At 40.1% G+C, this 12,911-nt stretch overlaps 1 protein-coding gene across 1 annotated transcript in view; it reads right to left on the bottom strand.

The window, feature by feature from the left end:
• The window catches only part of FAM204A (family with sequence similarity 204 member A), a 31,941-nt gene extending 22,156 nt beyond the window's left edge, over positions 1 to 9,785 (bottom strand). The window contains exons 1-5 of the mRNA XM_007469585.1: positions 9,738 to 9,785; positions 3,404 to 3,633; positions 2,773 to 2,860; positions 2,373 to 2,403; positions 2,085 to 2,184 (exon numbers count right to left, since the gene is read on the bottom strand). Of these exons, the coding sequence (XP_007469647.1) occupies positions 2,085 to 2,184; positions 2,373 to 2,403; positions 2,773 to 2,860; positions 3,404 to 3,628 (444 nt within the window). The 5' untranslated portion in view covers positions 3,629 to 3,633; positions 9,738 to 9,785. The remainder of the gene's footprint in view (positions 1 to 2,084; positions 2,185 to 2,372; positions 2,404 to 2,772; positions 2,861 to 3,403; positions 3,634 to 9,737) is intronic.
• Between the last annotated feature and the right edge of the window lie 3,126 nt (positions 9,786 to 12,911).

Raw genomic sequence — 12,911 nt, 5'->3', positions numbered from 1 at the left:
GTAGGGAAATAAAAATATTCTAATACAGACAGATTGTAAAAAAATGCCTTCAAAATTTCTACTTTTTAGAAAGGCTAAAATCTGAATTTCATAGCTTTAACTTCACTAAGAAACAATTCAGACATTCTAAAGTCAATACAGTTATGAGAAAACAGAACAAATACTATAAACAGTTGCAGATCAAAGACCACCTAATTCACAAATAAAACTTTAAAAAATATTTCCTATGAGAACCAACATTTAACCATTTCTTCCCTCAAAAGAACAATCCAGTCAGAGGTTGGGACTCTAAAGCAGGTGGGCCAGAGATGGCCCGTGGACCGCTGCCATCAGCATAAGCCTCCTCCCTCATGCTTTGCAACAGGTTTGGTACAGTCAAGAGCATCCTCCTCGAAAGATCCCTCCTCCCAGCCCACCAGAATCACAGGAGTCAAGAGCACAGCAATCACACTTTAAAATGCTTACCAGCCCCTTGGGCAGTGAAGCTGGAGAACTGAGAATGGTGCAATAAAGCCTGGGTTTTAGTTTCACTTCTACCAGTGCTCTTTCTTTGTAAGAAATTTAGCATTTCTGCACCTGCTTGAACATTTGGAAAAAGGAGATTGCTCAATAGCTCTAATTATTTGCAGCAGCAGGTGATCCTGGTTCCAATTCTGCAGTGTTCTAGGGATTAGGTGACAGGAATTCTTGGCAAACTTGGAATCAAAAGGCTCGCCTGTAAAACTCTGTTGTATCAGTTTCTTAATGCATGTGCCCTCAAGGAGGCAATTCCACCCAATGACGGGTTTAAAAATCAGAGGTTTTTCATAAGAAATACTGATTAACCAGAAAATGGTAATCATCTCTATACACAGTAGTATACAGCAATGATCCGGTCTATACATGCAGGATACAATATCCTTGGGCTTCAACCAGCAGGCCTCTGTGCCTTTGTCCCTATGGCCCAAAGCTCAATTTTCAAGCTCCTGGAGTCTGTCAACATTCCCCTAAGTGAATGTGTAAGTTATTCATTCATTCAAGCCTCTACTAAATATTAACGCCATCTATAGACTGACAACTCCCAAGCATGCATCTCAAGCTCAGACTCTCCTCGAAGCTCCTGCCTCGTTTTACCAACAGTCTACTCTATTCCTGCTTGCTGATATTACCCATATGCCCCAGAATTAAGTCTGGATAGGCCCCACTCTAAATCTTCTCCCGTCCAAAGCTTTCCCATCTTTGTAATTCACATGACTATTCGCACCATTGCTTAAGTAAAACCCTGAATGGTTCTCTCCCTGCCCTCATAATCCTAAATCTCCCCACCACCTCATAAGCAATCAGGAGGCAAATACTGTTGATCCTACTGCTACAGTGTACCTCAACTCTATCCACTTTTCTGTCTTCAGCAGCACCATTCTTGTTCAAGCCGCCATCATCTCATGCCTAGAAGAGTCTCTTAACTGTCCTCTTCTCATCTGCTTTTGTTGCCCCAAGGTCCATCTTCCACATAAGATGCAATCTTTTCAAACATAACGTAGATCACATCACTCCCTTAACTTAAAACCCTTGAATGGCTCTCAGTTGCACTGTGACTAAAACCCAATTCCTTACCTTGTCCTCTAAGGTCCTACAGAGTTTGGTCCCTGCCTGCCTGCCTCTCCAATCTTACCTTGGGCCACCCACCCTCCTCCTCACTGACCCCGTCCAGCCAGGCTGACCGTCTTACGTCTACTCAAATGTTCTATCATGGCTCTTCCACCCCTAGGATCTTTACCCAGGTTATCACCTCTACACTAGCATTCCTTATACAGATGGTTCCTTCCCATCCTACGGTCTTAGTGAGATGGCACCCTCTGAGAAAGGCCTTCCCTGACCACTCAGCTAAAGTGGGGCTTCCATTTTAATTTCTTGACTATACCCTGTTCGTTCCTTTCTTAACAGCTTTTTTAACGATTTGTAACTATACATTTACTTGTTTATCCAGCATCTTGCACACGTTAACTTCTTCACTGAACGAATTAATGAGGAGAAACACCTTAGGCAAAGGTTAATTACAAACATTTCCCACTGGCTAATATAAGATGCAATAAAAAAGATCTTACCTTTTCAATTTTTTTCCTTTTAACAGGGGGGTCAAATCTATCGTTGACTCCAAAATACTGAGTAAGCTCCTTCCACTGGGTTTCACTTGAGGACTGTTCACTGTAAGAAGAGAGACAATAACACGTTTTACACAAAATGTACTCACTTTTACATTTACTGTTTTTAACTGGTTACTACAATTGTATTACATCTGCTAGTTCTCACGTGTCAGAGGTTAAGGAGTTCAACTATTTGTATAAGTTCTACAATACTATCTCGGACAGACAGACATTTTAAATTCCACCTACCTTCGAGATTCTTCTTCATTCTTCAATTTACCTGAAAAAGAATTCACAGTGTCAATACCAAGTATTCGGTTATTTCAAAATTATGGTTATTAAAAATTGTTGAGGGCTCCCCTGGTGGCGCAGTGGTTGAGAGTCCGCCTGCCAATGCAGGGGACACGGGTTCGTGCCCCGGTCTGGGAGGATCCCGCGTGCAGCGGAGCGGCTGGGCCCGTGAGCCATGGCCGCTGAACCTGTGCATCCGGAGCCTGTGCTCCAGCAACGGAAGAGGCCACAGCAGTGAGAGGCCCGCGTACCGCAAAAAAACAAAAACAAAAACAAAAACAAAAACAAAAAAACTGCTGAGCTCAACTGGTCACAATTTAATATTAGCACTATTGACAATTAGCCTAAATTAAAACACCTTTTCTGGAGCGTTTTCTTTTTTTCTTTCTGGATCTTGAAGTTGAGGTTTTCTGTTCAGAATGTTTTGTATGCAGTTCTTGAAATTTCTACATAAAAGTAAAAAAAAAAGAAAGAGAAGCAAACATGCTTTGAATCAAAGCATACATCTGAAAAATAACATGTTAAGTAATAAAAAAACTATAACATTTACAAAAATACAAAGTTAATGAAACTAGTTCAGTTCTTCTTGAGATACTCTATTGTCTGAGACTTTCACAACCTGAGTTTTTATCTTCATTTATTTCCAAATAAGTCAATCTGATAATCTGAGGGTAGAAGTCAATGGCTCATAGACAACAAAGAGATTAAGACTGAAACTCCTCGTGTATAATGTTAGGCGAAGTAGCTAATCCTACTGGTTTTTTTCTTCCTCTTTTTATGAAAAACAAAACAAAAATGAACATAAGTATCTGAGTGGCCAGTGAATTGGCCACAAACCCACAAAGTAATAAAATTATTCTGAGTCAATCTTCCCTACCTATTTACCTCCCAAGAACATATTACATTCTGACCACAGCAGAGACACACACAGGACCATGCACAAACACACAGGTACAGGCTTTAATAAGAACACATCAGAGAAAACCTACATTCCACATATTTAAGGGAATTCCAGAGGGACACTCTTCATATGCATTTACATTTGCCTCTGCTTCAGTTTTTGGTCCATCTGTAGGGATATCTGAGACCTCTGTGTTTGTAATGGTCCCATCTTCTTCTAAGTTAAGTTCAGAGCTCTCTACTGTGGCCTCATCATCTGAATTCAACTCAACATCACTCTCATTTAGGCCAGGAGGTAGCAGCCCACTCCACATTTTTTCTGCTAAAGGGAAAAAAATGAATTAAGACATATAAAGTAGACATGGAAAGAATTTTAAAACCATTAAAAGATACCCCAGGAACCTAATAATTATACCAATGGTTTGGGAACAGTCTATCTAAACTTTTTTTCTTAATTGGTATAAAGTGGGATGTACCCTCCATATTAAGATAATTTAAATATTTTGCTTGTATAAACTTTTTTTTTTTTTTTTTCCGGTATGTGGGCCTCTCACTGTTGTGGCCTCTCCCGTTGCGGAGCACAGGCTCCGGATGCACAGGCTCAGCGGCCATGGCTCACGGGCCCAGCCGCTCCACGGCATGTGGGATCTTCCAAGACCGGGGCACGAACCCGTGTCCCCTGCATCGGCAGGCGGACTCTCAACCACTGCACCACCAGGGAAGCCCTGTGTGTATACATTTTTAAAAGGTGTATTTTCAGCAAGTTTGTTACAAGACACACCTACAGATGAATGACTTAATGACAACAGAACCTCGATTCTCTAATATATGGATAATCTTGTCCAAAGAAAAGAGGAAATTCAGTAAAAGCATTCACTGCTCAAGAATGTTAAGAGCCTAACAATATACAATGCAGGCAACTTAAGAATTATAATACTATATTTCAAGCTGTAACAGTTAGAGAAGAAAATAAAATTGGGTGTTTCGCCTGTATTTGAATGTATGAAACTTCAGGGGACTTATTACCTACAGAGTAGGAAAAGTATTACTCAAAGGAAAAATTTTAAGCTATGCAGGTAGTTTGAGAAAAGTATGGTGGTAAAAAGGATGTCCTAGTTTTACATTTTATATTGCTTGCTAAAGTAATACTAAATGCAGTACAATCCTAACAATTTAACAAAAACATACAGCTTTTTTAAATAATACTGTATTGGGGAAACAAGTTAAAGTTCAGGGTAATTCTTATCATTAGTTATACAGCCCATTGGTAGAGAGAACCATTAACTACTGTTAAGTCTAATAAAAATGATTTTTAAAAATTGAGGTTGTAATCATTTGCTAAAATTATAATTGAGTACATTTTCACTATTAATCTCCATGACACAGTCTATTTTAGCATATGTAATGAGCCAAAACCAGTTCATTCAAAAGAGGTCTAGAATACAGAAGTTGGCTGTACTGCTCAAGATTTACTATCAACTTAAAGGAATAAAATAGAAAGATGGAAATCTTTTTTGCTAACCTTTCTGCCCCCTATTGCGTTAACCTAGTAAGAAAACCACCAGCATTGTCTCTGAGACAAAGTATCATGGGATTTTGCATTACTCTGAATAATGGATGCCTGATAACTTTTAAAGACCTCCTCCCAAGTCCAAAGAAGCAGCTCTCACTTTTCACAGTCTGGGTCCAGCCTCATAGTTGCTGGCTCTCTGAAACATCCTCACCAAAACATTCTCTTGGCTTTTTTAAGAGGAAGGGTTCTAACATCTAATTACTCCAACTGTAATCCTGACTCCACCATATATTAGTGGTATGAGGAAATCATTTTTAACACCTCTGACCCTCAGTTTTCTCATCTGTTTTACAGGAATAACTATATTGCACACAGGGTTATTCTGAGGATGAAACAAGATAAGCTACTGAAACACTCAACACGGTGTTTAGGAGGTTCTGGGGACCTGATCAATGCTAAGCTCTTTTTGCCATCATTATTATTACTTCTGTGGCCATGTACTGCATTTTTATCATTTCTATCATGGGTGGCAGCATCTATAAGGTAGCTTTGAAGTTTCTAATGTTTAAGGTACATTCACTTAGCAATTGATGCACGTCATTTACTTCCTTGATTTCCACAGTCTGAAGTTTCAATTAAAAATGTTGATGTCTTTTTCTGAATGGAGCAATAAAAACAGAAGCAAATTACCAGGAAGATAAATGGAACCTAAGCTTCAAGGCTCTTCTTTTTCACAGGTCCTTCCAAAGCACTATACCTGATTTTCTATATTTTAAATCTGTATTCCTTTTTTTAAAGAGGAGACCTCAAATTACATAAGCTCCAAGCCCTATAAAACCTGGATCCATCCCTAAATCTGGCCTAAGGATTTTAAAAGTTGGAATGGAGGTTATGTTGAGATATTCTGTTAGCACAAAGGACATAGTGTAAAACATGCCAATATTGAAAAACAGGTGTTGTGCTATTAATAAAAATATTTCTACTGTTCTGAGAAGCAGGGGGAGGGGAGTGATAATAAGCTCCATCATGACTTTGCCACTGGCATATAATATACCTTCAGGCTCACTATCCCATTTCAGGACTTAAGGACAGTAACAAGTTTCAGAGTTAGCTTTCTTAGCACCAACTGGGGTTCTACGTTTGAAGCCACTGTTTCTCCTCCCTGTCCATACCATCTTTTGCATGCCCACTGTGTGCCAGGTACTCTTCAGGACATAGGAACAGCAGTATACAAAACAGGCAAAAATGCCTAACCTCATGGAACCAACATTCTATACAAATGGCAAGCTTCTGTCCAACAGCAGCCAAGTACCACTCAGCCCAGACTTCAGCTGTGACTGTTCAGATGGGCAGAGTTCCTCCACTGGGCCACTGCTTCAGTATCTCCACAGGGTGAGTCTGTGCTCTGGGCACCCAAATGGGTTTCACCTTGGGAAGCAGTGACAGTTGCCGTGGACAGGACATGCCTTTCCTCATCAGCCCTCAATCATTTTTTATCACTTTTGGACTTTCTCAAAATCATCTATTTTTAATAAGTTCTTGCTGATGTGGCGTTAAGAACTGTCCTCAGGATGCCACTGACAGGTATGATAGTTTCTTGTGTGTGCCCACAGGGGAAAAAAAATTAAAATAAATTTTAAAAAGTGGACTCTATGTCCAAATCCATAAAACAAGGCAAAGTTCAAATAAGGTGTGTTTCTGAACTTAATTTCTAAATATCTGTAAAGTGATGTGCCCTTCTCCTCTGACCATGAAACACATACACACACACACAAATACCAGGGCAACTTGGTGGCCACGGACGAACACGGATTATTCACTGAGGGGCCTGCAAAGTGAAACTGCCCACCTAAACAGCAGCTTGGCTGCAAATCAGCCAATATGGAGTGGCTGCTTTGTGACTTGTTTTAGGCTTACGTTCCAAAACACTGTCTTTCTACTCAAAGCACATACATGTTATTTATACATTTCTATTGTACTATGGTACCAACTAGGCCCCCTGTTACTTCTGTTGTGTTCCTCTGGATTGTGATTCTCAAGTTCTTTGAAGTGCTGCTCACCTCATACCTTTCAGAGTGCATTCCTTCATTTTAAAGCAGATCACTCCAAATTACCCTTCACATGTGAAAATTACTCAGCCATTCTCAAGAGACGTGGCATACCAGAGAACAAGAAACAAGTTTTTTGGTGCAGATGATAGCCAGGTCTATATAACAGTCCGTGTATCAGTATATAAATTTTCACGTTTTTAGCCTGCACGTCAAATAGTTTAGTTTTATCACTTAGCCCCAAAGAAGATGTAAATCATTCAGAATCCATTTTTTTCTCTACAGTTTTGAGTATCAGCCTCTCCACTTCATATTGGAGAGATTTTTCCAATTCCACAATTATTCTACAAAAAAAATTCTGTGTATGCTATGCAGAATACATCTTTAGTCCAGGGCTGACATGATTTATGATGAACAAAAAATATTTACGTATCATCCTCGTCTCAATGGCTGGGCTTTCTTTTGCCTGTGGAAACCAAACACAGTCACTACACTTAGCACACCTGGGCAGATGGCAATGCACCTAGAAGAACATGACACAGCGCTCAGCTTAGGTTTTCCCAAAGTTTTATGAAGACAGTAATGGAGGTCTCTAAGCTAATTTCAATATTCAAAAAGCCCAATATATTTTATTATCCCTCAAACAATATCATCCACCTTTAGGTCAGGAGACTTAAATTCAATGAAACATTATTCTTCACCACACATTCATTCAGCAGAGACTCTGATTGGTAGCTACAGACCTGATTTTTATTAAAAAAAAAAAACAACAACAAGAACAAAAATTAATGAATATAGTTTAGTGGACACAATCTTTCAAAATATAGCATCCATGGAGATATCAAATTATAATAAAAGGGGTTCTAGGTTGTGAAAGGATTGAGAACCAGTGGTAGAGCAGCAGAAAAAACACTGTTTTGAAAGTCAGAAGATGGGTTCCTGGTCCTGAACAACAAAATTGTGGGGAAGACACTGCATCTGTCTGGGTCTTCATTCTTAAGCCATAATATGAAGGGTGTGATCAGATCTCTGGGATGTCCTGCTGCTCTAAAATGTTTCTTTATGGATCTCAGTATTATACGTGCCCAAATTTCCAGAATCACCTCATTCTTTGCTGTAACATTCCATCCTCTCGCAGTCAGAACAATACTAATTAAACCTCAACACCCCAGAAGATAAGGGTTCTCTCCTAACCCTGCCACCACAGGCAAGCTTGCTAGTTTTCAGTAAGACTCTGCACTTCAGAGAGAACACCTAAATGATGCTCTGCAGAAAGGGAAAGAAACCCCAATTGTGCCAGAAGAAACAGAAACAAAACTAAAAACAAAGCAGGTCACCGCTATACATGGCATACAAACAATGTGACAGGCACCGTTTTACCCTTAATCCTCACCAATGACCCTTCCACTAGGAATTATTATCTAAACGCCTTTTACAGATGAGGTAACAGACTCACCTAATGCACTGTAATCCACTTATCTTAGGAAAATAGAACTCTATAGCTTGAAAACTCTATAGAGAACAGACTTTAAATAGTAATATATTCTTGGTGACACAGATTAGAGAATGGGTCTGAAGAATGTCTCCAGCCTGTAATTCTGTTAACATTTGATTAAGAAGAATTTTCTTCTCACTTTCTAAGGTCAGAAAGCTATGTAAAATGCTAGGCTAAATCGCATACATTGAAGTCACATTCAGAGGTCTGGGTAATAATGTCACATTTTCTGGAAGTCCAGGCAACTGTGTATAACCAAAACTCAATCTGAGCAGTTTACTGGGTAAATGTCTCCTGCCTCTAATATTCCAGAATTTCAATTCCATTTTTACCAAATGAAGCTGTCTTATTTCCCAGATTTTATATTCAATTAGAAATAAAGAAATCTGAATCTTGCCTGATCTGAATTTAATCTTACTTGTATGACAGTCACAAGCCACCACCCACCAATCTCAAGATTGTGTTAAATGATTTACACAATAATCAGTTTCTGTGAGTGGGTGTTAGTTACTTAACTGAAATGCTTTTAAGCATGCTGTCATCAACATTAATGTAAATGTCCTATTCATGTTTATGAAATAAATACGCTCCCTTTTCTCAAAAAGGTAGAGGAAGTACAACTGAATCACAGGCCTGACTTCGGATTTAAGTTACCAGTCTGATTACCCAGATAAACTATTTAGTAGGATTTTATGTATGCGTATGTTTTCATCAAAGTGAGTGTTTTGTTTAGCCAACACTTCCCCAGACTCAAAACCCTACACGGAAGGATTTACAAGTAACCAATAACACTTCGAGGCTCATTTCAAATTGGATGCAGCTGTGAGAATACTTACAGGGTGCAAGAGAGCAATAGGGTGGCTCTAGGAAGGTACATCTTTTCCTGTTTGGCTGCACAACCCGTAACTCTGCAGGGTCTCCGGCAGCAGGGTCACACTCCGATCCCCGAGCGGGAAGAATCCCCTCCCAGCACAGAACTAAGCGTTGCAGATTCTGATGTAGGACGTCTAGCTTGCTGACACTCCCATTGACTGCAGCTCTCTTCCGGGTACAGCAATTGTAAACCAGAGACTGTTTCCCGGATCGAAAGTCTGTCTCCTCATCCTCTCTCACTCTGGCTGGGGTGGGACGAAGAACCCCTCTCCCACCAACAGGACGGAGAAGGCGCTGCGACGCCGGGTCCAAGCAAAGCGGAGGCCAGCTCCGCCGACTCTCCCGCGGGCCCGGCCAAAGGGTTTGAAGGCTCCGCGGAGAGGCTGTGAGGCCACCCACACTGGCTCCCTCGCTCCCCGCACCCGTCCTTCCCAGGTCCGTCACACCAGAGTCCGGGCCGCCCGGGAGCCAGCCCAGCCACCAGCTCTACTCACCGGTCCGTAGCCGGTCGTCCAGCAGCCATCTTAAGACCCGTCAACATCGCGCCTTCTCATTGGCTGCGGTATCTCAGCCAATAGGCTAAGGCCGTTCTGGCCTGGGGTCGCCATGGAAACCGGCCGCGCTCAGCTATGCTTTTAAATAGGCCGGAAGGGGTTGATTCCTTTCTTTCTACCTCTTTTCTCCCAGCTTTTCTCTCGCCGTTTTCTTCTTTCTTCTGGACGTTTTTAAAGACTGTTCTTTCTCCATTCCTTCCCGTACTCCGTGGGGAGGAAAGTGCTGGCTTAGACCTTGAACTGAGTTCATTCCCCAAGGACGGAAAGTCACCGCAGAAGCTCTCTAGACCCTTCTGGGAACGTTTCCATTCATACACCCTTTTCCCCTCGCTCCCTTCCTTACTTTTTAAAATTTCTGTACGTATTTATTGAGCAGGCACCCTGCCAGCCTATGTTTAGAGCAAAATGATCCCTACTTTTGCTCTAGTGGCGCTTACCGTTTGGTGATCGTGGCAGCTGCTTCACTGACCAGCTATGTGCCCTTGGCCAAAAGCTCATTGAGTTCCTTTTCCGTGGCAGCCACTGTCTTAGGCTCTGAGAAGGGGCTTAGGGAAGCATAGAAAATAAGCAAGGGGAAAAAAAAACAGGGGGGAAAAAAAGCTCTATGAGGAAAATAAAACAGCATAATGTGACCGTGATGGGAGTGGGGCTATTTTAGAAATGCTTCCATTTTCTGAAATAACGTTCTGTAATAAGAAGAATACATTCCTATTTTCTAGTGTTGTAACGATTATGTAACAAAATACACATAAACCCCTTAAGGCATTACCTTGCCCACAGTAATTTTCAGTTGGTATTGTCATTAGCCTTATCAATAATGCCTTTCTTTGAAGCATTCTAAAAATGTGAATTTTGTATTGCACTCAATAACATATCACAATTTAGTATAAACCGATGTTTAAGTGTAATACTTAACTATCAACTATCTCACCCCCATTGTTTTCCAGAACATGTGCCAGGTGTATGGAGTAGTTTTCTATGACCCCAGAATCATAGCAAAACCTGAAATGACAAGTTTGGGTTACTAAAGTCCTTTCTCACACTCACATTCTCTGATGCTCGATTAGAAGAAGGGCTGAGTGGTGTGAGGATCTGTATGAAACTCTCCTGGCCAAATGTGTCCAGCCCATCAGTAGAGTTTTTCCCTGAATCCAATCCATAAAAAGTAGTTAAAGAGAGGATGTGTAGGAAAATGCTGTTGTGACTGTTACATTGTGCCTCTTGATTGCTATCTTAGGGGCTGCCATAACAAAATGCCACAGACTAAGTAGCTTCCGCAACAAAAATTTATTTCTCACAGTTCTGGAGGTTGGGATGCGCAAGATCAAGGTGTCAGCAAAGTAGGTTTCATTCTGAGGCCTCTTCTCTTGGTTTGTAGGCAGCATCCATCTTGCTGTGCGCTCATAAAATCTTTTTTGTGCAGTTGTGTAAGGAGAGGGAGAAGGAGAGAGAGAGAATGGGGTGGGTGGGGGCAGGAAGGGCTCTCTGGTGTTTGTTTCTTCTTAAGAGGACACTAATCCTATTGGATCAGGGCCCTACCCTTATGGCCTCTTTTAACCTTAATTCCTTAAAGGCCCCATTTCCAAATACAGCCACCCTGGGGTTAGGATTTCAACGTATGAATTTTAAGGGTACACGAACATTCAGTCCATAACAAATGTTGATGGTGGAGGTGTAACCAAAATGGGGAAAGAGAACACAGAAGGGGAAGAACTGAGACATGAGGTAGGAAGGAAATATTGTTGGCCTGTTTCAGAACTCTCTGGATTATTTCTACATATGTTCCATCAAAGAATACTTATTGTTTAGTGCATATAAATGTGCAAGGGATAGAGGGGGGATATAATTATGCGTACTCCAAAGACTTACAGCCACCAGATTTCACATCAAAGGTTTCTGGAAAGTCCTACTCCAAAAATATGTAGTTTAAAATGTTCTCAATGTTAACTTGAGAATTCTCAAATATCTGATTGTTTACTCTTATGACATTATTGGATTCCCATAGTAAACGTAAATAGCTCAGACCTTTCTTCCAGTTTTGCTTGTAAGACTTTCATTCTCTGAATATTATTATTTTGCCAGTTTTCTGGAGGAAATGTCAGTCATTTGATTTATTTTAATCAATAAATTTACCTTCCCTCCCGCAAATTCCTGTCCTGGAACCCTGCCAAACCATGCATTTTGTGAATGAAATACTTGTATTTGTGAGATTTCTATGAAACATAGAATTATTGAATATCTTTTACTAAATCATAGTGAATGTGATGCAGCTAGTGAATTGTGCTTGAATTGTGTTGCTTCTGGCACTAATTTCAAACATGTAAGTTTCATTTAAATTTTCAAACATCTTAAAAAGCATAAAGCAGTTTTCTTTGCCAAGAAATATTATAGTTTATGAATCATTTTTCCTTATATTTAGTAATTTTTATCCTTAGTGTAGAGATTACAAGTCACACTCATAAAAGATTAATTGCAGAGGTCGTTTTTGACAGCTGCTAAATCTCTGATTGTTGAAAATTTCCCCAAATATAATGAAATCCCTTAAATATTTCTCAGTTGTAAAAAGTGAATATGACTTTGTTGAACAAATGATAAATGTGCTTCTTGCTGAAACTGAGAAAGAGAATAGTTATTTCCATCTGTACAAAATGCCTCATTGAAGAAAAAGTAGTCTAGTGACTTATGTGAAAGAATAGAAACAAGAGAGTCCTGAACTTTAGGAATTGTGTGACAATTTCTCTATCTGAATTTTGTTTTTAATTTGCAAATTGAAGCATCGATAACAAAGTTAATCTTCCAAGAATATGTTGAACAACTAACACTATGACATCAGCAACTGTTGATATTGGAGGAAACAAAATTTCTGTATACAGGATGTTGCCAAAGAAAAGTACTTTTTCTTTATTCATCATGTCTGGTACTTTCAAATTCTTCAGGTCCAATAGGTTGTACATAGGAAGATAGGAGAGGAAGCATTTCTGGGTGCTAGGTATTTTGCAACTAATGTCATATAAACCTATGGTGTACTTATTATTGTATCCATTTGACAGACAAGGAAATTAAGGCTTCAAGAGTTTTAAGAAACTTGCCTAATGTCACACAGCTAGTAACATG

Source organism: Lipotes vexillifer, unplaced genomic scaffold (genome assembly GCF_000442215.2).
Source record: "Lipotes vexillifer unplaced genomic scaffold, Lipotes_vexillifer_v1.1 scaffold240, whole genome shotgun sequence".
Taxonomy (NCBI): domain Eukaryota; kingdom Metazoa; phylum Chordata; class Mammalia; order Artiodactyla; family Lipotidae; genus Lipotes; species Lipotes vexillifer.
The sequence above is the reverse complement of the archived record's forward strand: the minus strand, read 5'-3'. Positions and strand labels throughout refer to the sequence as shown.